This window comes from Sorex fumeus, unplaced genomic scaffold, assembly GCF_029834395.1.
Source record: "Sorex fumeus unplaced genomic scaffold, SorFum_2.1 ptg000013l, whole genome shotgun sequence".
Taxonomy (NCBI): Eukaryota; Metazoa; Chordata; class Mammalia; order Eulipotyphla; family Soricidae; genus Sorex; species Sorex fumeus.
The window spans coordinates 27,282,501-27,308,111 of record NW_026606070.1 but is presented as its reverse complement, the minus strand read 5'-3'; the positions used below and the strand labels follow the sequence as shown (position 1 = coordinate 27,308,111).

General features: G+C 49.0%; 2 protein-coding genes across 3 annotated transcripts in view; one reads left to right on the top strand and one right to left on the bottom strand.

Annotated features, from left to right (window-relative positions):
* The window catches only part of POLR2B (RNA polymerase II subunit B), a 38,806-nt gene extending 34,900 nt beyond the window's left edge, over positions 1-3,906 (top strand). Inside the window, exons 24-25 of the mRNA XM_056111245.1 lie at positions 2,468-2,663; positions 3,644-3,906. Coding sequence (XP_055967220.1) covers positions 2,468-2,663; positions 3,644-3,733 — 286 coding nt within the window. The 3' untranslated portion in view covers positions 3,734-3,906. The remainder of the gene's footprint in view (positions 1-2,467; positions 2,664-3,643) is intronic.
* Positions 3,818-25,611, bottom strand: part of IGFBP7 (insulin like growth factor binding protein 7) — a 76,140-nt gene continuing 54,346 nt past the window's right edge. The window contains exons 2-5 of one of the 2 annotated variants that reach the window (XM_056111246.1): positions 8,457-8,566; positions 5,859-5,975; positions 5,232-5,358; positions 3,818-4,089 (exon numbers count right to left, since the gene is read on the bottom strand). In XM_056111246.1, the coding sequence (XP_055967221.1) occupies positions 4,070-4,089; positions 5,232-5,358; positions 5,859-5,975; positions 8,457-8,566 (374 nt within the window). In that variant the 3' untranslated portion in view covers positions 3,818-4,069. Of the gene's footprint in view, positions 4,090-5,223; positions 5,359-5,858; positions 5,976-8,456; positions 8,567-25,611 lie in introns of those variants that run through there. The other variant, XM_056111248.1, reaches the window with a different exon arrangement.

The window sequence follows — 25,611 nt, the reverse complement described above, 5'->3', positions numbered from 1 at the left end:
CGCAGGGCAGCAGGGCTGTGCTTCATGTGTAGTGACTCTTGGGGTCGCATTTGACGCCTCACACTTGTAAGGCTGGACCTCGGAATCTTACTCTGTTTCTTTTTTTTTTTTTTTTTTTGCTTTTTCTGTCACACCGAGCGATGCTCCAGGGTTACTCCTGGCTCTGCACTCAGGAATTACTCCTGGCAGTGCTTGGAGGACCATATGAGATGCTGGGGATCAAACTTGGGTCTGCTGTGTGCAAGCCTAACTCCCTACCCTGCTGGACTATTGCTCTGGCCTGTTTTCATTTTTTGTTTGTTTTGGGGCCACACCCGGTGATGCTCAGGGCTTACTCTTGGCTCTGTGCTCAGGAATCACTCCTGAGAGTACTTGGGTGGCCAAATGGGGTGCCGGGGATCGAACCTGTGTTGGTTGTATTCAAGGCAAGTGCCCTGCCTGCTGTACTATTGCTCCAGCACCTAGTGTTTATTCTCTACTTTTATCTGGGGCCACGTGACGCGGTACTCAAGGGCTGCTCCTGGTGCGTTGCCAGAGAGTTGCCTGGTGGTGCTGGAGCGCCCTTTGTCAGGGAGCAAACCCGGGCTCTCCGGGCAAGCATGCGCACTCGCCCTTGAGCTAGCTTGCTGGCCCAGCATTTATCCCCTCCCTCCCTCCCTTTTTGTTGCTGTGAGAACCTGGGGTTGTATACCTGATCACAGTGCCCAGAGGTCCCTCAGTGTTGTGGTGCCCGGTCACAGATGGCAGTGCCAGCTTGCCTCCTGCACGTGGGAAATCTTCCTGCGAGGCACGTGCCTGCCTTTGAGCCACCCTTGGGTCCCTGGCTGCTTCACTGGCTTTTCTACCACAGTAGGTCTGGCGCAGGGGATTAGTTCATTGCCAGGTGCTTGTTCTCTTCTCTGTCTCTGTCTGTCTGTCTGTCTGTCTGTCTGTCTGTCTCCCCCCCCCCCCCCCCCATTTGGGGCCACACCCAGCTGTGCTCAGGGCTTACTGCTGACTCTGCACTCACGAATCACTCCTGGCAGGCAAGGGGAAACATGGGGGGTGCTGGGCATCGAACCCGGGCTGGACGCATGCAAGCAAGTGCTCGACCTGCTGCACTATGACTGCTTAATTTTTAAAAGATTTGGTTTTTTTTCTTGGTTCAGATATAAACAAGACCCATGCTTTGCAGTTAATCAGTGTCTTGGGTTTTATGTCTGTGCCTGTGCTTGCATGTTTGTTTTAATATGTCATGCTTTGGCTTTATTTTTTCTTGATGTGTATTTGTTGAAGAACCTGTATTATTTGGAGGGTTTCTGACTCTGGATTTGCTGCTTACGTTCCTGTGCTGTCCATTTCTATTTTTCTTACAAATAATAAATTAGATCTAGAGGCTTGATGAGGTTTAGGGGTTGAGTGTTTTGCACTAATGTTCCATAAGGTAGCATTTTATACTTCCAGTATCAGAGTGTCTCTATGGTTCTAGCAGCTGCCAGTGATCATGACAGCCCTGAATTATATAGGGGTTGTTAACTGATACGATTCTCACTTCATAATTCCCTCTTTATTAGTGGACCTAAAGGGAAACTTGTTTCTTCTGTAGCGGGTGATGTAGTTCATACAATAAAGGCACAATAGATGCTCAGTTGTGGCTTGTTTAGCATTTTCCAAACCATGACCAATGATATGTTGGTGATTTTTTTTTTTTGCGGGGGAGGTTACACCCTGCGATGCACAGGGGTTACTCCTGGCTCATGCACTCAGGAATTGTTCCTGGCAGTGCTCAGTGGACCATATTGGATGCTGGGAATCGAACCCAGGTCGGCTGCATGCAAGGCAAATGCCCTACCCGTGGTGCCATCACTCCAGCCCTGTGATTTGTTTTTAATATTGCACACAGCGTCGACTGCCTGGGGGGCTTTCACAGAGAAGTTGCGTTATTCAGATTGACTCTTCGATTGTTCATTTTGAGTTGAATTCTAGTAAACTCATGACAGTATCAGCTCTGTACTTAATTATATGAGGCAGATAGGTTGTATCTGTTGGCTAGACATATGCTTTGCATGCAGGAGGCCCGGGTTTGGTCCCTACGCACCATTAGGCGTGACTGCCTGAGCACTGTACTGGTGGTAGGGAATACTGCCAAACCAAAAAAAAAAAAAAAAAGAGCCTTCTGGGTTTCAGTTCCCTGTACTGCTGCCACCCACCTCCCACCCCACCTCTTGCCAAAAAAGCTGCCAGAGCTGGGCTTAATCCTCAGCACCCAAGTGGTCCCTTGCCAGTAGCAACTAGCTCCCAGCTAACAGCACTAGTGGCCATGGTGTCATGGTGTGCCCCGCCCCCCCCCCCCCCCCCCCCAGAAAAAAACATAAATCAAGAGCCTAGTTCTTCTTTGCTACTATCATCCTTCACCTTTATCTTTAGTCACAGCGATAGTGACAGAGGAAGTAAGTAGAGGATAATCTGTTTGTTCTTCCCTCAACAGTGATGGTGGTCTGCGTTTCGGGGAGATGGAACGGGACTGTCAGATTGCCCACGGGGCGGCCCAATTCTTAAGGGAAAGGTTGTTTGAAGCATCAGATCCTTACCAGGTTCACGTCTGCAACCTCTGTGGAATAATGGCTATTGCCAACACCAGGACCCACACATACGAGTGCAGGGGCTGTCGCAATAAAACCCAGGTGTGTATACACTGTGCGGCAACTTGTTGAGCGTATAACTTTGATGGTGTGATTATGCTGATTAGTGCGGTGAAACACGTTGGCATTTTCACTGTTTCTTTTTGGTGGTTATTTTGCTTTTGGGGCCATACCTAGCTCTGCTCAAGGCTTACTCCTGGCTCTGTGCTCAGGGATCATTCATTCATGGCTGGGCTCAGACCATCTTGGGAAAGGCAGGCGCCCTACCCACTGCTGTACTATCTCTGGCCCATGGCATTTTCAGTTTTAATTGCATGCTTCTGAAAGATTCCTAGGGGTTTTTTGTTTGTTTGTTTGTTTGCTTGTTTTTGTTTTGGGGCCAAACCTGGCAGTGCTCCGGGCTTACTCCTGGCTCTTGGCTCAGGGATCACTCCTGGGGGCTCACAGGACCATTTTGGGTACTGGGGGTAAGGCATGTGCCCTGCTCACTCTACTGTCTCTATGGCTTCAAGAGTCCTATTTTAAATGTAGAAAAAGGTAACACTTTGATGTTAATTGCATAACAAAAGATATTAAAGATGTTACTGTTGTTAAATAATAAAGATACTAAGTAACTATCTTAATTTTTGTTGGGGGTTTAGCCCTATGTAAGGCAAATGAGCTACCCACTATACTATCACGCCAGCCCAACAATTTGTTTTTCCTAAAAACCAGTTTCAGCGAGGTAATTTCTCGAGTGTTTGTCTTCTGGAAATAGTAACGCTTTGTGCAAGGAATTTTAAGCTGTGAACTTTTTCTTAGACCTTTAATTGAGGTTGGTGAATAGAAATTGTGTCTGACAGAAAGAGTAAAACACCTGTTGGGAGAAAGAAGCGCCCAAAGCCAGAGTAACCGGAAAAGCGTTGTCAGCCCACTCATTTATTCATCTTTTATAGAACAAAATCTTTATTTTTCTCTGGGATAGAGAAGTGGGATCATTTTGGTATAGCCTTACTAATTGCATTTTCTTTGTTTCTTTGCAGATTTCCTTGGTCCGAATGCCATATGCGTGCAAACTGTTGTTTCAGGAACTGATGTCTATGAGCATTGCCCCTCGGATGATGAGTGTTTAGCTCTTTTAAGGGACTCTCAAGAAGATACTTGTAAATATCTTTTGTGTCTAGTTTCCATGACGGAAAAGAATTACAAATATGTACTCTGTTGCAAGAAAAAGCATTTTATTGGCTTTGTTTAATTGTGTGCATGCCTTTGTTCTGTAAATAAACAATAAATTTTTGTAGATAGACTTGATGTGTTATCTTTATTTCATATTTCTCTCTGTAAAAAACAATGACTACAACTAAAATGTTAGAGGACTGGATCAAAAGAAACGGGTTATTGGGTTAAGAACAAGGGTCGAAGTTATCCAGGGGTACTTTTAGCAGTGGAGACTAAAATATTCTGCATTTTTACTGCTGAGCACCAAGACCTGTTGAAAAAAAAAAAGTTAATAGATGGATATAGTTGATTTTTTCTTTTTTTCTTTTTGGGTCACATCCGGAAATGCTCAGGGGTTACTCCTCGCTCTGCACTCAGGAACCACTCCTGGCAGTGCTCGGGGGACAATATGGGATACTGGGAATTGAACCTGGCAAACGCCCTCCCCGCTGTGCTCCAGCCCCTATAGTTGATATTTTAATTTTCAGGTATAGTGTTTCTGAGTAAACAAAGGTGTTAAAATGTGGGGAGAAAGGACTGGAATTGTTTCAGTGATGTGGTGTACTTCTCTTTGGGATTTGATCTACAGAGGATTGCAGATGTGGAAAGTGATTTGCCCTATCAGTCAAATGGAAGAGCACATTATAGAGAGGCAAAGGGACTTGCTCTCCATCAGACTCTGAAGTGGAGGAATAATTATTAGCAGAACCGAGATGGCAAACAACCGACTTGACTCTTAGCTCCTGCTGTTTGTTCCGCATCTTGGCTGAAAAGACTTTGATCAAACAGTCTTGCTATTTCTTCCTTTCATACCACAGCTGAGTGATCCACACAGTAGAATGGTTTGACAAACGCCGACAATAAATTTTGGTCTCATTTTCACTTAAGGGAAAGCCAATTTCGACATCAGTGTAATAGAACTATATAAATGTAAAGCAGCCGTGCTCCGACACTGCAGGATGGTGCTTACTGGGAACCCCTTTGACAGTGAAGAGTTGGGTACTTGCCAATATACTCTCCTTTCCAGCTTTTTCTTACAAAAGCTCAAAGTGAAGGATCAGAATTGCCTACAATCATTTCCTTTTAAATGGGGATTTAATAGAACAGTCACAATACCCAGGAAAAATGCCATGTAGGTAGAAAGTTATGGAATACGTAAGCCCTCCCAGTCAAGTTTCAGTTTTGACTCTCACGTGGAGGATAGATAGAGTAAAAGTATTTAAGTCATAATAATTGCGTTCCATCACCCACCTGAGTGCTTTGGGAACTTGTGATCTGTCTGGGCTGTGATGGCATACTTGAGACCCTAACATTACTGAATTTAATTAAGGCCTGTCTGATACCTTCATACCCGGTTCTGTTCCTTATTGAACAGGAGCACCAGTCTCGTTTAAATGTGGTGAGATTAACTACCTTTTTTCACTGGTATGTCTTGGATGTTGTCCACCACTGTGATTTTTGCTGATGCCGCAGCCTGTCCTTGGGAATTGGACGCGTGGCACTCATACTCTCCAGCATCTTCTTTACTGAGAGGGGACACCTGTGGGGGAAAATAAAACCCACCAAAAGATTGAGTTCTTCCATAGTGGTCTTCCCTTTGTCCAGTGGCCTCAAGGTCACTGTTTCACAAGCACCCGAAGATGGACAAGGGCTTTGGAGCAAAGACACTGCTAGAAATGGCACATGTCCTATTTCTATGGGAGACTTAAACAGCTACCCCAGTTGGTGTGCTGGGAGAATCGATAATCGGAAAATGTCATATAACCTTTGGTCACATTGCATAGGTTAAAAAAAAAAAACACGGGGTGCCAGAGAGAGAACACAGTGTGCTTGCTTTGCAGTGGCCAGCCCCAATTCAGTCCTCGACATCCCACATGCCTGAATGATCCCTAAGTGCAGAGCCAGGATTAAGTCCCGAGCACAGCCAGCTGTGGCTGCCAAATGAGAGAGACAAGGACTAGCACCAGGCAATGGCCTGGTCTCCTTTTCCAGACCTGCTGTGTTAAATAGTGAAATCTTTTGCCAACCTGTGGTACTCACCAGCACCCAGCCAGTCACTTCATGCTTTTCTGGGCCACCCCGGGTCTGGATGGCCAAATTTTCCCGGTCACCAGGCAAGAGTTCTGTCTTCTGCACTCCAGAGACACCCCTTTTTACCTGTGAAACAATAGGACATTTATGGCAGTGATTCATCATCAACTTGGAAGTGATTACATCCTAGAATAGCACAGGATGTACATCCGACTTTTTATTAGATCATACTTAGTAATTTCCACACTATCCTTTTTTGAATTTTTGCACATCCATTTTTTTTTTCTTTTTTGGGTCACACCCGGAATCAGGAATCAGTTCTGGCCGTGCTCGGGGGACCATATGGGATACTGGGAATTGAACCTGGGTTGGTTGCATGCAAGGCAAACGCCCTACCCGTACACATACATTTTTGTACTTACTTTCTTCAGTAAATAACTATCCCTTAGAACAAAGTAAAGGTATAATCACTTTGCACTCAATCTATTTTCCACTAATGAGACTATTGGTTCTATGTCCTCTATTTCAGCCACAAGAAGATCTTCCTGAATTCTCTTGCAGGATGGCAAACTGATAAGTGTTAGTAATTGGACCAAATGGTCAGATTGCAAGTGCCAGGCTCATGCTGGTGGCCCTGAGCACGCTTGTACCGTGCCCCCAACAACTAACAGCAGAAAGCACTAGTGGCTATAGAAGCAGGAGGAATTCGATCCCTGAAGCTACATTTCAAGAGAACCCCCTAAGGACTTTTATACAACACAGAACCTTTTTGGGGGCGAGGTGTTTGGGCCACAACTGCCAGTGCTCAGAGCTTCTTCCTGGCTTTGTTCTCAGGGGTCACTCCTGCCAGTGCTTTTTTTTCTTTTTTCTTTTTTGGGTCACACCCGCTGATGCTCAGGGGTTACTCCTGGCTCTGTACTCAGGAATCATTTTTGGCGGTGCTCGGGGGACCATATGGGATGCTGGGGATCGAACCCGGGTTGGCTGCGTGCAAGGCAAATGCACTACCTGCTGTGCTATTGCTCCAGCCCCGCCAGTGCTTATTTTGTGGCATATGCCCTTGGGGATGTCTTTGTCACTGCTGGGGGGTGAGCACCACTGTCACTTAGTGTGTAGACAAGACCAGAGATGCTATTATCCATCCTACAGGGTGCAGTGTGTATCCACAACCAAGATTGTTCTGGTTCAAAATACGAGTAGCAAGGCCAAAGAAGGGAAGGTATTAAACAATGGCCGATCCCTGACTCTGAGTTACAGAAATGAGGATGCGGAGCTGGAGTGATAGTACAGCGGGTAGGGCATTTACCTTGCATGTAGCCAATCCTAGTTCAATGCCCGGCATCCCATGTGGTCTCCCAAGCACCGCCAGGAGTAATTCCTGAGTACAGAGTCAGGAGTAACCCCTGAGCATTGCTGGGTGTGACCCAAAAAGCCAAAAAAAAAAAAAAAAAAAGAAATGAAGATGCCCAGGAAGAAGATGAGAGGGTGTTGGCAGAGAAAGGAAGCGACAGGCAATATACATAAGGGCACTAATCAAGGCACCACGGTAGTTCAGAGGCAAGGCAACTGCATCATGCCCATAGGAGACAAAGCCATTGTAAGGTGTGTGACACAAACTATAATAAGCAAAAAAAAAAAAGTTCTCTAAGGAGATGGGGTGGGGATGGGGAGAGCAGAGGGTGCTGACACTCGTGGTTAGTTTGGGGTTGAAACAATGTCTAAGACTCTTTTATCAATAGCTTTGTAGATCATGATGAAAAAACGAAAGTAAATAATACAATGACAAAAATCTGATCCAAAACAGTCAGTGTGGGCCGGGATGTGACTCGAAGTGGAGCACATATCTGGCATGTGTGAGGCCCTGAGTTCGATCCCTGGCACTGCTCAGGACTTCCGGAACATTGCTGGGCGTGTCCCGGAAACAAAGGTCAGTAGTGCTGGGGTGGAGGATGCCTGGCTTCGGGAGGGAACTTGGCAGCCCTGGCAGGTGCCCACTCCTGAGAGCTGAAAAATGAGATTTTGTTTTTCTTTTTTGGGCCACACCTGGTGATGCACAGGGGTTACTCCTGGCTCTGCACTCAGGAGTTACTCCTGGCGGTGCTCAGGGGACCATATGGGATGCTGGGAATCGAACCCGGGTCGGCCGCTTGCAAGGCAAATGCCCTACCCGCTGTGCTATCGCTCCAGCCCCTAGAATGAGATTTTTATTTTTGCTTTTTGGGTCACATCCAGTGTTGCTCAGGAGTTATTCCTGACTCTGGACTCAGAAATTACTCCATGCGATGCTTGGGGGACCATATGAGATGCCGGGGATTGAAGTTGTGTTGGCTGTGTGCATGGCAAACGCCCTAACCACTGTACTATCTCTCTGGCCCTTAAAGAACAAGAGTTTTTCAGATGCAAAATGCCCTGCTCTGCGTGGCTAACAGGAGGGCATGCTGGGGATCTGGATGGGGGCTAAGACTGTCCTGCAGTCAGCAGTGCGGTGTCTGGGAGAGGCCATCAGGCACCCCACTCTAGGGCCCAGGGGCCGTGAATGCAGCGAGGATTCCACGCGATGACCACTAGCAGGCATGAGGGCATTTTCCTGGCTTCCCGGCCACTCACCTTGTTCCAGATAAGGACGGGGGTGGGGATTCCAATGACCTCGCAGCTCAAGTAGACTTGGGCACCGGTGACGTTCCAGATGTCCTTGGGGGGTGTCGCGATGGAAGGACCTGCAAGGGAGGGCACAGGGTCAAGCCCACCGTTAGCCTCGCCTGTGTGGTCAGGCCTTCCCGTGGACTCTCTGGACCAGCCATCGAGCCTCCAGATATTCCAAGGAGGACACAAGGAAAAACTGTGTAAGCGGAGGTGGGGGTAATACAAGGGGCACAGGAAGGGGACCCTGGTGGGAAGAGGTCAAGAAGCAGTGGAGAGGCTGGAGCGATAGCACAGTGGGTAGAGCGTTTGCCTTGCATGCGGCCGACCTGGGTTCCATTCCCAGTATCCCATATGGTCTCCTGGGGACCATCAGGAGTAATTCCTGAGTGCAGAGTCAGAAGTAAAGTAACTCCTGTGCATCGCCGGGTGCAACCCCAAAAGCAGAACAAAACAAAACAAAAACCAAAAACAGAAGCAGTGGATCAGATGCACCTGCACCCCCTTTGCCGCCGGCATGAGTTTGAACTATGCTCTGGGAATTCTCACATCTAGACAAAAAAAACTAAAGAAGGGAAAATCACTCATTTGAGATTTGCTCCTTCAAATCATGTCACATGCGGATAAATTTACCAGTGACTCTGCATTATTTGTGACTGGCCTGTTAATGAAAAAAAAAATTGATGCATGTGGGGCCACACTCAACAGTGCTCAGGGCTTACTCCTGGCTCTGTGCTCAGGTATCTCTCCTAGTAGTACCGTACTGGTAATCAAACCCCGGTTGGCCACATTTGAAGCAAACAACTTAGCCCTGCCCTATCTTCCCAGCTCAATCCTTTAAACGTTAGTACAGATGCAAGTAACCCCACGCGATTACTGCGGGTTCAGTTCTGAAAAGGCAACACGGGCAAGCTTGCACATCTGGAAAGAGTCGTGTCGGCTCATTGCCTGGGTACTTAGTATGTTCACTGCTGCCAGCTCCCACCGCCAGGGCTTGCGATCTCAGCCTCTCAGTCGAGGGAGGAGCAGGCAGCATGCCGTCTGCTGGTCTGCCGGGTGGAGCCTGGCTCCTTTTCGAAGCCCTGCACCATCTCTTGAACGCAGCAAGGCACGGATAAAGAAATGATTTTTCTCTGGATTTCCATTTGCGACCGCCTCGAGGCCACCTGTGAAACCCCCGCTGAGAACTGCTGGGTCATCTCGATGGTCTGGAGTCTTGGGAAAGGGACAGGCTCCGTTCAGGGCTGGAAAGTTTCCTGGCCTCGGCAGCGTTCCAGGGACGCGGAGTCTCCCCTCTTGCGACAGGCTATTTCCAGCAGAGCACGATTAATTTCTTGAAGCAGAGAGGAAGTGACCCGCATGGAAGCTCTTTCCCACTCATCTACAGAACTAAACGCTGACTTCAAAAAAATATTTTTTCTAAATCCCTGGGGGTATTTTTTTTTTTTTTACAATTGGTTCCCTTTGTAAGAATGTGCCAAACAATTGAGGTTTTGAAAGCTCTAAATATATTTTGCGCTTCCTTCCCCGTAGACCACTGGGCGAGGAGGATGCGTGTGTCTCGGGTCCTGGCCCAGGTTTCTTCGTCAGCAGCGTGCAGGGGTGCAGAACTGGGCTTTATGGGTTTCTGGCCCTGATCTGACACTCTCTGCTTTGGATGCACATGTTCGGGACATCGCCGAGCTCTGGGTTGGTCTCCCTCCCTACTAAGCTTCCTCAGGGCCCTGGAAGCCCAGGGGGCTGGGCTGGGCCTTGGCAGAACTCCAACTTCCACTCCCACCCCCGCGTGCCTGTAGGCTGACTGGGCAGGACGGCGGCCAAGTGCAGGGGTTCTCCAGGGATTGTTCTGAGAAGGATGCACGGGTGTTCCGAGACGTGGGGGCCCTCGGGAACAAAGCTGCCTCTGAAGGCCCGAAACCGCACAAAGCATGTGATTTGCGTCTATGGTGTGGCCTTGAGAAAACCTATCGACAAATCCTTTGGCCACGCTGGGCAGTGCTCAGGGCTTATGCCTGGTTCTGAGCTCATGGATCCTTCCTGTTAGGACTCAGGGGACCATGTGGGGTGATGGGGAGCATATGGGGTGCTGGGAGTCAAACCCAAGTTGCAGGGCTGGAGCGAGAGCACAGTGGGGAGGGCGTTTGCTTTGCATGCAGCCGACCCGGGTTTGATCCCCGGCACCGTCCGGAGTAATTCCTGAGTTCAGCGCCAGGAGTAACCCCTAAGAATCGCCAGGTATGGCCCGAAAAGTTAAAAAAATAATCATAAACTCAGGTTGGCTGTATGGAAGGTGAGTGCCTTAGTCCCTGTGCTGTCTCTGTGGACCTGCACATTCGTGGTTTCTACTTGCCTCCTCTGCATTCCAGTCGCATCACGTAGCCAAGTCACCTGTCTTTGCCAGGGAGAACTTTCAGCCTGATTTTCTGTCAGGGACCTTTTTCCTTTTCCTTTTCTTTTTTTCTTTTTCTTTTTTTTTTTTGGTGTGTGTGTGTGTGTGTGTGTGTGTGTGTGTGTGTGTGTGTGTGTGTGTGCTGCCAGGGTTTGAATAAGTTTCTCTTTTTCTTTTTTTTTTTTTTTTTTTTGGTTTTCTTTTGGGCCCCCCTTGGCAGTGTTCTCGACCTCCTCCTGGCTGGTGCTTTGGGCCCCAAGTGGCTGGTGCTGGGGATTGGCCCTGGGGCTTCTGCATGTAAAGTATGAGACCCAGTCTCTGAGCCACCTCCCCGGTCCTCTGACAGGGGCCTTGAACACCCACTATGGAATCAACAAATGACACCTATGCTGAAAAACAAAAACAAAAACAAACAAAACCCTGCAGAACAGATTTGTGGTTTTGGTATGTGATTTCCTACAGAGGAAAGCCAAAGTGATCAACGATTTTATTTTTAATTTTTGCTTTTTGGGTCACACTTGGCAATGTTCAGGGGTTACTCCTGGCTCTGCACTCAGGAATTACCCCTGGTGGTGCTCGAGGGACCATATGGGATGCTGGGAATTGAACTTGGGTTGGCCTTGTGCAAGGTAAATGCTCTACCCTCTGTACCATCGCACCACCCCCCAGAGTGATCAATGATTAATCTAATATTCAAGTGAGCTGCAGGAGGAGGAGGAGGAGGAGGAGGAGGAGGCCAGTTAGCTTTAAGCCAAGTTCTATGGTTGGAGAATCTACAGGCCTCAGAGCTGTCTGGTTCTGTTCATGCTCCTATATCTCCTTGTTTTTTTTTTGCCAGGCTCACTGGAAATTCAGAATATAAAGAAGGGATGGCGGAACTCTTGTGATTTTTGGGGGTGGTGGTGGTGGTGGTTTGGACCACACCTGGAGGTACTTGGAGCTTTACTCTTGGCTCTGTGTTCAGGGGATCAGTCCTGGCTGTGCTCAGGGAACCATATGTGGTGCTGGGGATTGAACTGGACTTGGCCGTGTGCAAGGCAAGTACCTTAACCCCTGTACTACTCTAGAGAAACTCTTGACAAAGGCGAGTATCAGATGAGTGACAATCCAGGAGAGAAAAAATAAGGGCTATTATGATGACCCCGAAGGGCACCACGTGAACACATCTTGTACAGAGGTGGAGAGATGGGCGATGTTCAGAGCAAACACAGCAATGCTACACTCCATCCCTGTATTCCCCGAAACCACTGCCCTAGGGCTGGGGACAGCAATGGTGGTAGAGTGAAGTCCTCACAAGGGCCAGACCCCAAGTCCGATCTGCAAGTTCCCTCCCCCGGCGCTTATCAAAGCCACAGAAACACAAGCACCAGCGGCATCCCACGTGTTCCGGGGATAAGAACCTCGCTGGCCAGCAGCCTCGAGATGCCTGTCTGCCATAATCCGCTCCTAAAAGTTCTGTCCAGGGCTGGAGCAATAATAGTACAGCGGATAGGGCGTTTGCCTTGCATGCGGCCAACCCGGGTTCGATTTCCAGCATCCCATCTGGTCCCCCGAGCACAGCCAGGAGTGATTCCTCAGTGCAGAGCCAGGAGTAACCCCTGAGCATTGCCGGGTGTGACCCAAAAAGCAAAATAAATAAAAAATTAAATTAAGTCTGTCCAGATCAGCAAATTAACTTCTTTCCATTCCATCTTTTTTCCCCCCAAGAAAGCCAAAGTGGATCCAGACCCTATTACTAATTCCCACCCCCCCCCACCCCCACATCCTTGCTATTACTATTTTTAAGGATGGAAGAACTTGTACTTCTCACTGAGCTCATGCGCAGGCGGAAAGTGTGTTCTCAGGGCTGAGCCAAGGCTAACATCGGTGCCGTCTAAATCCTGCACCGCGTCTGGATTCCATTTAAAACAAGTCACAGAATATTTAAACGCGCAGGGACAAGTACCAGGGTAGGTTTGGTTATTTATTTATCTTTGCTGTTGTCCCCAGAAGGACTTCAGGATCCTCTAACATCTGTCTAGCAAACATCCTGTACCTAGAGGAAAGCGCGCCCCCACCCCCTCCAGTCCCCGCCTCCCTCCACCCCTAACCCACCCCGGGCAGTGACTGTGATGTACACAGCGCCACCTGGTGGCTGCCGTGAGTAAAGCTCGCCCCCAGATTCCCTCATCTCACCCCTCTCCTCCTCCTGAAAACTCAAGCGAAATCTCATTCCATCTCTCTCTGATCCTTTCCCAGCTAAATTCACTTTCTTGCGCTTTTATTTTTCATAACTCTTGCCTCGTAACGGTAGATGTAACTTCTTTCTAATTATTCCTTGAAGGGAAAAATAAAGGTAAAAGGGAGGGAAGGAGGATCTGATAAAGAAGGGGAAAAAAAAACCTTCTGAGTTGTTGCAAGGTAGACGAAAGTTCTAAATTTGGAAGATAAGTAACCTTTAACTGAATAAGGGTCAGTAACCTTTAACTGAATAAAGTTGTCTCCTTAAAAGAAGGGCTGGTCAAAAGGAAAGAGAGGAGAGATAGAGAGAGAGAGAGAGAGAGAGAGAGAGAGAGAGAGAGAGAGAGAGAGAGAGAAAGGGTGAGAGAAATTGGGATCAGTGGTGGTGGGAAATGTACACTGGTGAAGGGAGGGATGCTGGAACATTATATGACTGAAACCCAAATCATAAACAATTCTGTAACTGTGTATCTCTCTGTGATTTAATTAAAGAAAAAAAAGAGAAGATCTGGAGGGTAGTACAGTAAAGCTCTCCTCTTGCAGATGGCTGATCACAGTTTAATCCCTACACCCCGTATGGTCCCCTGAGCCAGCCAGAAGAGATTCCTGAGCGCAGAGCCAGGAGTAAGCCCTGAGCACTGCCGGGTGTGGCCCAAACACTGGCCACCCCTCAAAGAAAAAAACCAAAAACTCAAGAAGCAGAACTCTTTCACAGAATCCCAGCCTCAGCCTACATCTGTTTCCACAGAGCCTTTTAATCAGGTTCTAGACGAAGGATCCACAGACTAGCAGGTTACTGTAGGAATATTTGATTAGGACCTATAAATTGCTGATTTCCCCCACTGAGGAATCAGTCAAGATATAGAACAGGGCAAATCACAGGCTGGATGGATTTAAGCTTGACTTTTTCAAGAGCTTAGCTGAAGAGCTAAGGTCAACTCACAAAACATACCAAGACAGGAGACAATCCTCAGAAAGAATTCTGAGTTTGGTGGGTATTTCATTCAGGCTGATTTTACACAACACTTCACATTGGCCACAGACTTAAAATGGACCCGATTAAATGCATTCAGATGATGTAAAAGATGGAAACAATTTCAGAGCACAAAACATTGCCCAGGTATGACGTCAGATGTCCCCACCATGTCAATATTTCTGTGTTTATTTATTTATCTATTTACCATTTGTGGGTGAGGCTTGGGCCATACCTGGAGGTATTCAGGAGTTATACTTGGATCTGTGCTCAGGAGTTACCTCTGGCCATGCTCGGGGAACTATATAGCATACTGGGAATCAAAACGGGGCTGGCTGTGAGCTCATCCCCTGTACTATCCCTCCAACTCCAAGATAACAGTTATTCAAAAAATGTTTTAAACTAAAAAAACCACAACAATTCTTGGCATTAGAATGCTTAACTCTGGATACTTGAGTACCATTTACAACCAAGGGATATTGAATAAGCCAATTACCCTGCCCTTTTCTTTTCTTTAGGATGGAGGTTTGGGGATATCCAGTGATATTGGAGACTTCTCTGGGCTCTGTGCTTGGGGATTGCTCCTGGAAGTATTCAGGGGACCAGATGAAGCGATGAGGACAGAACTGGGCTTGGCTGTGTGCTCTGTGCTATCTCTCCAGCCCATCTAATTTTTTTCTTTTTTTGGCTTTTTGGGTCACACCTGGCAATGCACAGGGGTTATTCATGGCTCTGCACTCAGGAATTACCCCTGGCGGTGCTCAGGGAACCATATGGGATCCTGGGAATTGAACCCGGGTTAGCCACGTGCAAGGCAAATGCCCTACCTTCTGAGTTATTGCTCCAGCCCCTCCAGCCCATCTTTAAGAGAGGATCTTGGCAGATCTGGAAATCTTCTCTCTCTCTCTCTCTCTCTTTTTTTTTTTTTGCTCTTTGGGTCACACCCAGCAATGCACAGGGGTTACTACTGGTTCTGCACTCAGGAATTATCCCTGGCAGTGTTCAGGGGATCATATGGGATGCTGGGACTCGAACTCAGGTCGGCTGCATGCAAGGCAAATGCCCTACCCGCTGTGCTATTGCTCCAGCCCCATGGAAATCTTCTCTTTGGGCTGGGAAGTGATTATCCTATCCTGAATGTGTCCTAAAGCTTGTGATTATAGTGGTTAATAGCACTCACTTTACATGCTTATAATATCTCTGGATCTATGAGGGGGTTCTCTATTATTAGATATTGCTAATAGCTATAGAATTTTGGGGTTCCATTGCCTGGCTCTGGAGCTCATCCCCCCCAATCTGTATCTTCTTACTTTAGATCCTAGATGCAATGTATATAACTCATCAAACTTTATCGCCCCGTTGGTGAATGAATAAAGCTTACAAAGGTAAGGGCCATTACTCAGACAATCTTTTAAACTCAAAAGAACTGCACAGAAATGTGCACAGAAGCCATGTTCTGAGGCTGAATGTATTCCTTTGAGTCGCGGAAATAGCAGACAATAAAATCCTACTAAGAGTCCATTTTTATCCCATTTTGTTGATACGGTTCTAACTGCATGCTTTGTTCTTCATTGCCTTCTTCATTTTGCTTATGATCTCTCCCATTTTTACCCGAAAAATTCACCTTCCCTTGTTACTTTGATTCAAACTCACTCTGCATTCCTAGCAATCTTACTCACAACCCCGATGCTTGCTCCCGACCACTTTCGGAACCTTTGCTTCTATCAGTGCCTGTTGGAACGCCCTCCCCTCCACAGTAGTTATCGGTTATTGCTGCCTCCTCTTTATTCAGAGCCTGTTGCTTAAAGTTGCATACCTTTCCTGGACATATCTTTTTTGTTTTGTTTTTGCTTTTTGGGGTCACACCTGGCAATGCACAGGGGTTACTCCTGGCTCTGCACTCAGGAATTACTCCTGGCAGTGCTCAGGGGACCATATGGGATGCTGGGAATCACACCTGGGTCGGCCGCGTGCAAAGCAAACGCCCTACCAGCTGTGCTATTGCTCCAGCCCCTTTCCTGGACATATCTTACGCTTCACTTTCCACTTACTTCTTTTCTGAAATCCTACTAAGTTCAGAGGTGATGTCATATACATTAGTGCATCCTTGTTCTCTAATACTTCCCCCCAGTTGGGACAACCAGCAGTGCTAGTGTCCTGATGGAGTTAGAGTTGATATAGAATAGCAATCTTACTCACAACCCCAATGCTTGCCAAGAGTCAGTTTGCAAATGACACTGTCTCTTACGCATCTGCAATCAGATGCTCTTCATGCTCACTGTAGGGAAGGACAGTCTAGATTGCATGTAGCAGGTACAGGAGAACCACATAACATGATGGAGCTGAACAGGACTCAGAAGACAGCCAATGGCTTGAAAATGCATGCAATGCACTTCCAAGGCCGCTAACACAAGTGGTATGATTGCCTCCTCTTTCTATCAGCTGACATATTATTCATTATTTTCTTCTTTAGTCTTCTACTTGACTTTCTCTAGCCAAAGAAATATTTCTTTCCCTTTCATTTAAACACCGTAGTTTTCATGGGAAGGGGGGCGTTTCGCTCCGCCCTTCACGCCCTACCGAGGCCACCGGTTGCCCCCCGCGAGCGGCTCTCCAGCACGGCCACGACTCCAGAACACAGAAACCAATTTCTTAACTATCTGACTTTCAGTAGAAATACTTCCAGGGTCAATAGGTAAAATAGCAGAAATCCAAAACCAACATTTAATTCTTGAACCCAGCTGTAGAAAGCAAATCACTTCACAATGCTTTTTCAGCATGTCTGATTTGGGGGGGGGGGTAAACTCTAAATAATAGTGGTGAATCTTATTGAAACAATGAATCTAATCAAAGCAGATAGAGTGTTAACTAGAATTCATCTGCCTCACAGGGACGGGGAGGGGTGGGGGGTGGGGTTTTATTGGGGTTCTTCAGGGTAAAAAATAAGTATTGGTAAAGGGAAATGTGTTTGATATTTGCATGACTGAGACATAAACCTGAAAGCTTTGTAACCTTTCCCACAGTGATTCAATAAATAAATTAAAAAAAAAAACACCGTGGTTTGCAAAGATGTTCACAACATTTCGTTACAGGTATTCAATATTCCAACACCAATCCCACCACTACTGTCATTTCCTCCCACCATTGTCCATCGTCTCCATTTTCTCAATCACCCTTCCAGGCTAGTTCTATGACAGACCCACAATCATTCATTTTATATCAAGCAATAATTCTTGGCTGCTGCCCTCTCAGAATCAAACAGTAAATGATCAAGGGGTGCAAATTAACTTGAATATAAATGAGCTAAATAAATTTCAAGGAGAAGGATAATTTGGGTAGAGAATTGGGTGGGGATGCGGGTGAGAAAAATCATCCATCATGCTTACATAAGAATCAGGATATTTTTTTGCTTTGCATGTAGCTGACCCTGGTTTGATCCCTGGCACCACATATGGGTTGCCTGAGCACCATCCAAAATGATCCCTGAGCACAGAGTGAGAAGTAGTCCCTGAGCATAGATAGCTTGGGATGACCTAAACCCCACCCCTGCCCACTTCCTCCAAGAATACACCATGAAAAAAAGTCCCCAAGATCTCTGCATTATTCTGTGTTATTCTATTCACCTTTTAACTCTTGATGAGTAGTTAGCATGCATGGCTTGTTAATAAGAAAACTGCTTACTAATACGGTGAAACCAGCTAATTATAAAGACCCCGCCAAATACAGCCAGTTTGCAAATGACACTGTCTCCTACGCATCTGGTAACAGTTTGTTCATACCAAACAAGGAGGGCTCAAGAATGCCGGTGGATGCCACATATGGAGAGAAACAGTTCAAACAACTTGGCAAGAACCTCCAGATTGGATTCTGATAACGCATCGAAGGGAAAAGCAGCAAACAAAAGTACCAAGTGGGAAAAGAATAGTAGGAAGACAACTCTGGCCAAGGGGGGGAAGGGGAAGAAACTCTGGGAAAACTTCCTGATATTAAGGCGGGGGAAGCAGTAAGTACATGGCTAATTAAAGAGCACAGCCATCTGCCAAGGCGTCGTTTGGGGGCCACCCAGAGGTGGGGTGAGGTAGAAGCCGATCCTCAGAGCGGGAGTCTAGCACACAGCCTTGAGAGTATCAGCTGAGGGTGCAAAAGCAGCTGAGATGGGAAAACAGTCTTAAATTCACAAGGTAGAATTCATTTCCGGGTCTGAGTTGAAGGCCAAGTCAGTCACATGGCGATGGTAGCTGCCGAGAGTCCTTTATGACTTTAGTATTCGAGTGAAGGCTCTGAAGTTTACAATGATGGGGTTTTGCCAAATAACATCAAGGGCAAAAGCGTGGAAGAATTGCTTTCTCTTCCCCAGATACCATCTACTGCGACTGGGGTGGCGTGGGAAAGGTTTGCCATATTTGGACTGAGAAAGAAATGCTACAGTGAGTTTGGGATAAGGGTAATTTTCCACCAAAGGGCTGGCAGTTCAGTGTGGTGCGGGCCACGCCATGCTCCTCGCACCCGTGCCTTAGTCCCCACACTGAGCCCAGTACAGGGATGAAGGGCCCCCATCAAGGTGGTCACTCTGAGAATTGAGCAGAGGGGCATCCTGGAGTGAGGATGAAGGAAGCACTAAGTATCTGGCTACGAGTGGCTATGGCTATGGGGGAGTGGTGCGCGCGCGCGTGTGTGTGTGTGTGTGTGTGTGTGTGTGTGCGTGCGTGCATGTATGCGCATCTGTGTGTGTGTGTGAGCATGCATGCACATCTGTGTGTGTGTGTGTGAGCATGCGTGTGCATCTCTGTGTGTGTGTGTGTGTGTGTGTGTGTGTGTGTGTGTAGCAGATCATGTCCCCTGGGTCTTAGGAGGCAGTCACTGCATCCACAGAAGGAGGGTACCGGCCTGGAGAGGGTGTGAGGGGGGCATATGTGTTCAAACGTGCTGAGTGCAGGCATCCCCTGGGTCAGTGGAGGAGAGTCTGCCTGCAGAGAGAGGGCAAGGGACAGACTGGGGGGAGATGGGTATGAGAAAGCAGGACAGCGGAGACACGGTCCAGATGGTGTTTTAGTGCTGGCAAAGCTGGGTGGATTTCCGTACAAGGAAGGAGAGAGCAGCACCCCCCTTCCTTCCTCCCCCCCCAATACCCAGGAGCTGCTGGTGCCTCAACCCCACCCGCCAAGGCTGAGCTCTGAGCCCTGTCATGATGGGCGCCCAGCCACTTGGTTTCAGGGCCACTGACAGGGAAATACACGGATCTGGCACAAGCCAGGGCACACAGGAACTCACTTCAGGGATCACAAGAAACCTATTTTGAATGTATATGTTTACTCTTGGGAGTGTGGAGGCTGGGTCCCGCTCAGCAGTGCTCAGGGCTGACTCCTGACTCTGTGCTCAGGGCTCCCTCCTTGGCAGTGCTCGGGGGACCATCTGGATGAACCATGTGCAAGCTAAGTACTGTAAGCCCCGTGCTACCTGTTCAGGTCTGGAGTCTACTTCTGTAGTAGGCAGAGCATTCAAGGTCTTTCCAGGGTCATCAATCTCCCTTTCACCTGGCCGTGGAGTTAGAATACCCCGTTCGCTGCTGCTCACAGGCTTGTTTGGGGCGATATCTCATAGTCTCCTCTGCTCTACTGCAGAACTCGTAGGAAGAGTCTGATTCTCGAGCAGGGCAGCCTCAGGGGACTGCGTGAGCCCACCCTGGGGCAAAGCAGAGCCATGTGGCCAGTGAGATTAGCTCAGGGATGACAGGCTTTGCACGCAGGAGGCCTGGGTTCAATCCCGGGCACCACACGGTTCCCCTCCAGCCATGAACCAAAAGTGTAGCTCCTGAGTACTGCCAGCATGGCACCCTCCCTCCACCAGACGTGCACTAAGACTTCCGAGCCACGTTCAACCTGGGAAGGCGGCGTGTGTGCACCATGGCAGCCAGATCCTGCTCAGCCTGCCGGGGCCCTGCCAACTACGGTGCCAAGGAATGAGATCACCTGCTCCACGCCCACCTCAGCAGGAACCTTGGCACCTCCCTCGTCATACCAGACGGACTGATGTCCAAACAAGTTAAATTAGCAAGTGAGATATATATACATATATATCTCATATTTGTAATGTGGCTGCAGCATATGGAAGAACTGACTTTATTATGTGGGTTCTGCCTGGCAGGCCAACCAAGGAAAACCTCTTGCTGCTCAAGTGAGAGTGACTTCCTGCCTCTGGGGACACCACTCCCCTCTAAAGGGAACTGTCCAGTCACATGGATGTCGGTTGAGTTGGGTGTATCTCTCGTCATGTTCACAGAACTTTGGAGATGGTTCCTGCCTCACATCTCACGGGCCTGTTCCATCCAGACTATGACTCACTTTAAATTCAAGGTATTAAAAAACATGGGGTCAGGTGAGGGAGACGGTTCAAGGGATGAGCACAGGCTTTGCCTTGGTTTGATCCTGCATGGTCCCCAAGCACTGCTGGGAGAAACCTTGGAGCACAGACCTAAATGTGCTGCCCTCGCCCTCCAGAAGAAATGCAGGTCACTGTTTGCTACTCTCCAAGCACAGAATGGGGGAGAGGTTCCTGCAGGAGGGCATCCCCATGCCAGGCCCCCGATTCTGAGATTCCTAGAAACTGAGAGTGTGAGCTCATCTCTGGGCCACTGCTGGCCCCTTTCCTACACACACACACACACACACACACACACCCTACGCTGGTGACAGAGGCAGCAGGACTGTTGATGTTTTGTCGTAGTTGCCAGGATAGAGCCAGGGCCGGGCATACTCAAGTCATGAGTTCAGCCCGGGCACAGCCCAGGCGTCAGGAGGCGGCTGGTCTTGATTGATCTCTCTTTTGAGATCAGAGGTCAGACCTGTTACATGCAGATGGAACAAATCTCCTTTTTGGGAAGTGTGTGTGTGTGTGTGTGTGTGCGCTATTCCTGTGCTCTCCCCTTGGCTCTCTCCCCTGGGCCCTGGCAGTGCCTCTGGTCTAGCTGTGCAGGGAGGTTGGCGGAGTGCGGCTCTCTCCCACCTCCTCTCTGGAAGCTTCGTACGGAGTAACAAGCACGGGGGACTGGACCGTCCCAGAGGAGAAGAAGGTTGTGAGTGGCTATGGGGAGGGGAGTGGGGGATTCCCAGATAGATTCTAACCCTAGTCTCTAGAACATTCTGGAAAGTGGAAGAAGGTTGAAGTGTGAACTCCCAGGATGCCCTGGAAGGAAACCACTTTGTGCTCATCACCTGCTCCTTGTCCACGGCACCTTTTCCTGCTCACCTGGAACACCTTTCACCTTATACACGCAACACAGGTGAGTGTTTCTGGAAGGGCCTCCATTCTGGGGTTGGAGAGACCGGTCAACAGGCCAGCGAGCATGCTCTGCATGCAGGAGTGCCCGGTTCAGTTCCTGGCACAGCCCAGGGACACCCCCGAGCACAGAGCCAGGAACAGTTCCTGAGCACTACCAGGTGTGGTGCCAAACTACAAAAATCAAAATCCCAAAAATGAAGTTGGCTGGGGAGAGAGTCCAGGGGTTAAGGCACTTGTCTTGCATGTGGCTGACCCCAGTTTGATCCCCCCATCACATATGGTTCCCCGAGCACCACCAGGAGTGATCCCTGAGCACAGAAGTGGGAGTAAGCCCTGAGCACAAGTGGCTGTGGCCCCCTACCAAACAACCATCTGGACACTTGCCTAGCTCTAGGGCTGCGGAGATGGCTCAGATGCATAGTGCCTGCTTGAGGCGCATGGGGCCATGGGTTCCATCCCAGGCACCACGCACACAAAAAATAAAATACAGAACAACAACAAAAAAAGATTTTCAATTCATTTTGGTCTGCACATTCAGAAACCTTTTACTGTGGCCAGTTTTTTTCAGGACTTCTCCCTCCCCTCCCCTGTAGTTCATGGACCTCATTTCAGCAGTGAGGACAGGGATGCTCAGAAGATAAAGTTCTCAGCTTCTGTGACCCAGATACACATGCAGGTCCGCTCACTGCAAGAAGACTAACTCTGTAGGGGAGTCACATTCCACCCCCTCCCTCCCCCCCCCCCCCCCCCACACACACACGTCGGGTGCCAAGGCCAGGCTGCGAACTCTGGAAACCACCAGTGAGAATTTATAGTCACAAGGGCAGCCCCAGGTCACTCTTTCAGAGCAGGATCTCGCCTGAAGAGTAGATGTGGAGCTTAGGGTAGGGCTCCGTGGTAGAGTTTGATGTCTGGTCCGGGAGCACAAGTGTGTATAACACACACACACATACACACACACACACACACACACACACACACACATACACTCCTGATCTATTCCATCTGCACGTTACATGGTCAAGAGATGTTATGGGATTGTCTGTGAAAGGCACGGACACCAGATGCAGCTCCCAGCAAGCCTGAGGGGCCCGGAAACTGGCTTCCAAGAAGGACTATGTCTTGTCCTGGCTTCTTATCCTGGAGGCCCACGGAGCCCCCAGGAGATTTTCTGAGCATCCAGGCTGGACCGTGAACACCCAGACTGTCTCATCATGCTCAGATGGATGGTGGTGGTCGCTGCTTTGAATTCCCTTGGTGGAACCGCTCATTTCAAACATGATCTCAGAGCAGCTGAGACGTAAGATGCCAAGAACGACGGAAGGCTGAAGAGGGTGAGGTTACGGCACTCGGCAGGGGTTACGGCACTTTGCCTTTCATGCAGCTGACTTGGGGTTGGATCCCTGGCACCACATATGGTCCCCTCAGCTCTGCCAGGAGTGAACCAGGAGGACCCACTGAGCATTGTCAGGTGTGGCCTCAAAACCAAAAATAAACAACAACAACAACAAAAGAGGCACAGGGTTTGATTTGAAGACAGAACAACTGACTCTGAATCTCTTTAGGAATTCACAGAATAGAGGAAGCTGGGAGCTGGCTGGGTGGAGGCCTGGGACTCCCGGGTGTGAGGCAGCATCAGTGGCCTTGTGTGCTGCTTAGCTATGGGCCAGGGAGCTCGGCCTGACTTCCGTGGCCTGGGGTCATGCCTTTAGCAGATCTCAGGCCCTGATCCCTTCTGCTTAGTGGCTAGCTGGCATGCCAGCTCATCCCTGATCACCTTCAGGGCGCTACCCAGACACTGGGCATCCTGCACTAACTCTGCCCTCAAGCCTGGTTGAGGACCTGGTTTGAAATCTCTGGGGCTGGGGCTGGAGCCATAGTACAGCAGGTAGGGTGGTTGCCTTGCACGCAGCCAACCTGAGTTCAATCCTTGGCATCCCATATGGTCCCCCAAGCACCGTCAGGAGTAATTCCTGAGCACAGAGTCAGGAATAACTCCTGAGCATCACGGTGTGTGATCCAAAAAGCAAAACAATCTGGGGCTGGGGCAGTGCTCCAAGAGCTGCAACACATACCTTACATCTGCCAGGTCCTGAGTCTGACCCCAAGCACCTCATGGTCCTCAGAGGAAACAGTGGTATCCCCCTGGAGCCTCTCAAGTGTCCCTAATGACCACGGGATGGCCCAGGGGACTTCCAACTTTGCTGGCTCCAAACTTTGTTTTTGATCCACACCCGGTGGGTGCTCAGGGAAATAGTACAGGCTCACTCCTGTCTCTGTCAGTGCTCAAGGTGCAAGGCAAGCGGCCTGCCTGCTGGACTATCACTCTGGCCTCTGGACGATTCTGGATCAGCTAGTTGTGATCCTGGAGCTCACTGAGCAAGGCCTGGGAGGTCCATCCCTCCCCCCCCCCCCACGCCGAATCTCTTTATTTTATTTTATTTTTATTTTTTTGCTTTTTGGTTCACACCCGGCAATGCTCAGGGGTTACTCCTGGTTCTGCATTCAGGAATTACTCCTGGCAGTGCTCGGGGGACCATATGGGATGCCGGGAACCGAACCTGGGTCGGTCGCGTGCAAGGCAAACGCCCTACCCGCTATGCTATTGCTCCAGCCCCCCAATCCCTTTAGATGAGGAATATTTTCCTCTGCTTCCATCATGCCTTCTGTTGCGACACACGTGACCTGTGTTCAGAGGCAGGAGCTAAAAGACACAAGAGAGCCATGGCGAGCAGACGGTCTCTACTGCAGCTGGGCTGAGGCATGGCACCCTGCCGGCCTCTGGCATTGCCCTGCTGATGGTTTGCCCTTTAGGCCTGCATGCGTCCCAGTTTTCACTAAAGATTCTCACGGTTCTAGGGGCCTCTTGGCAGACACCCCCAGACATGAATCAGCCTCACAGAACAGCTCCCCCTGTTCTTCCTTGGCCGTCCTCCCCCTTCCACTTGGGCCCTGGGGTTGTTTCTTGTCTTTGTGCCGTGGCAGTAGGGGAGCGCCCAGTGATTTCCCCCCCCACCCCCCATCTGCTCCCTTATCTCTGCTTTCTGAGTCATCTCAGAAGTCAGGGTGTGTCTGACTCCCAGACATTCCTCTCACACTGGGGGCCTCTTTCTTCCCGAGTGTCTGGCTGGACTTACGCCATTCGCCGCCCACCTTGCTTTGCAAATCTCCGGGCATGGAGTGTGTGTTCCCATGCAGTGACGAGGCACTGCTTTGGAAGGTGAGGATGTGGGATGAGCTGAAATATTCGATAAAGCTCGGAACTGCTCAGAAAATCAGGAAACGGGTTTGTCTCTCCATCACTCAGTAAGGAGATGTACTGGGTGAGACCTAAGGGACTTTAGGGTTGTTTTGTTTATTTTTTTTGAGGGGGGTGGGCCACACCCAGCGGTGTCCAGGGCTCACTCCTGCCTCTATGCTCAGGGATCTCTGGCACTACTCAGGGGACCATATCTGGAGCTGCAGATTGAACTGTGGTCATCCACATGGAAAGCAAGTGCCTTATCCTCTGTACTATTTCTCTGGCCCATGAAAGTTGTTATCATTACTTTGTGTGTGTGTGTGTGGGGGGGCGGGCCGGGGGAGAAATATTGGTGATTCTCTGGGCTTACTCCTGGCTCTGTGCTCAGGAATTGTTCCTGGCAGGCTTAGGAGACTATATGGGATGCTGGGAATCAAACCCGGGTGGACTGGTGAACCTTATCTATTGTACTATCTGTCTGTCCCTTCATGAAAGACTTTAAACAAGGATCTGGGAGCTGGGGAGAAGATTCAAAGGGCTGGAGCACATGCTTTACAGGCAGGAAGTTCAATCTCAAGCTCGCATGGTCCCTAATACCGCATGGTTCCCTGCGCACTGTAGGCTGGGGCCCCCAAATTAAAAAAAAAAAAAGAGGATTATGTCTTTTTCACTAAGGGATACAAGTTACATTAGCATTATCAGGTGGGGACCACCTGGGGTGTGGACTGGGAACAATGTGGCGCAGTAAAGAAAACTGCTACCCTCAAAGCCAGGAGCAGGGCCATGGGAACTCTCTTTGCTGTCTTCCTGGCATTTGCAGGAACAGATGTCTTAGACGCTTTTATTTTTAGGCCGTGGTTATTTTTCCTGTATTGAGTGCTGCTCTCTGGTTCTGACGGTTGTTTTTGTTCCTTTTACTGCAGCAAAGAGGGTGCCTGGGTTCCCTCCACCGAGGCAGGTTGGTTTGAAAGGTGCCGGTGCTGCACATTTATGGAAACTGGGAGCAGTGCAGGGAACGCGC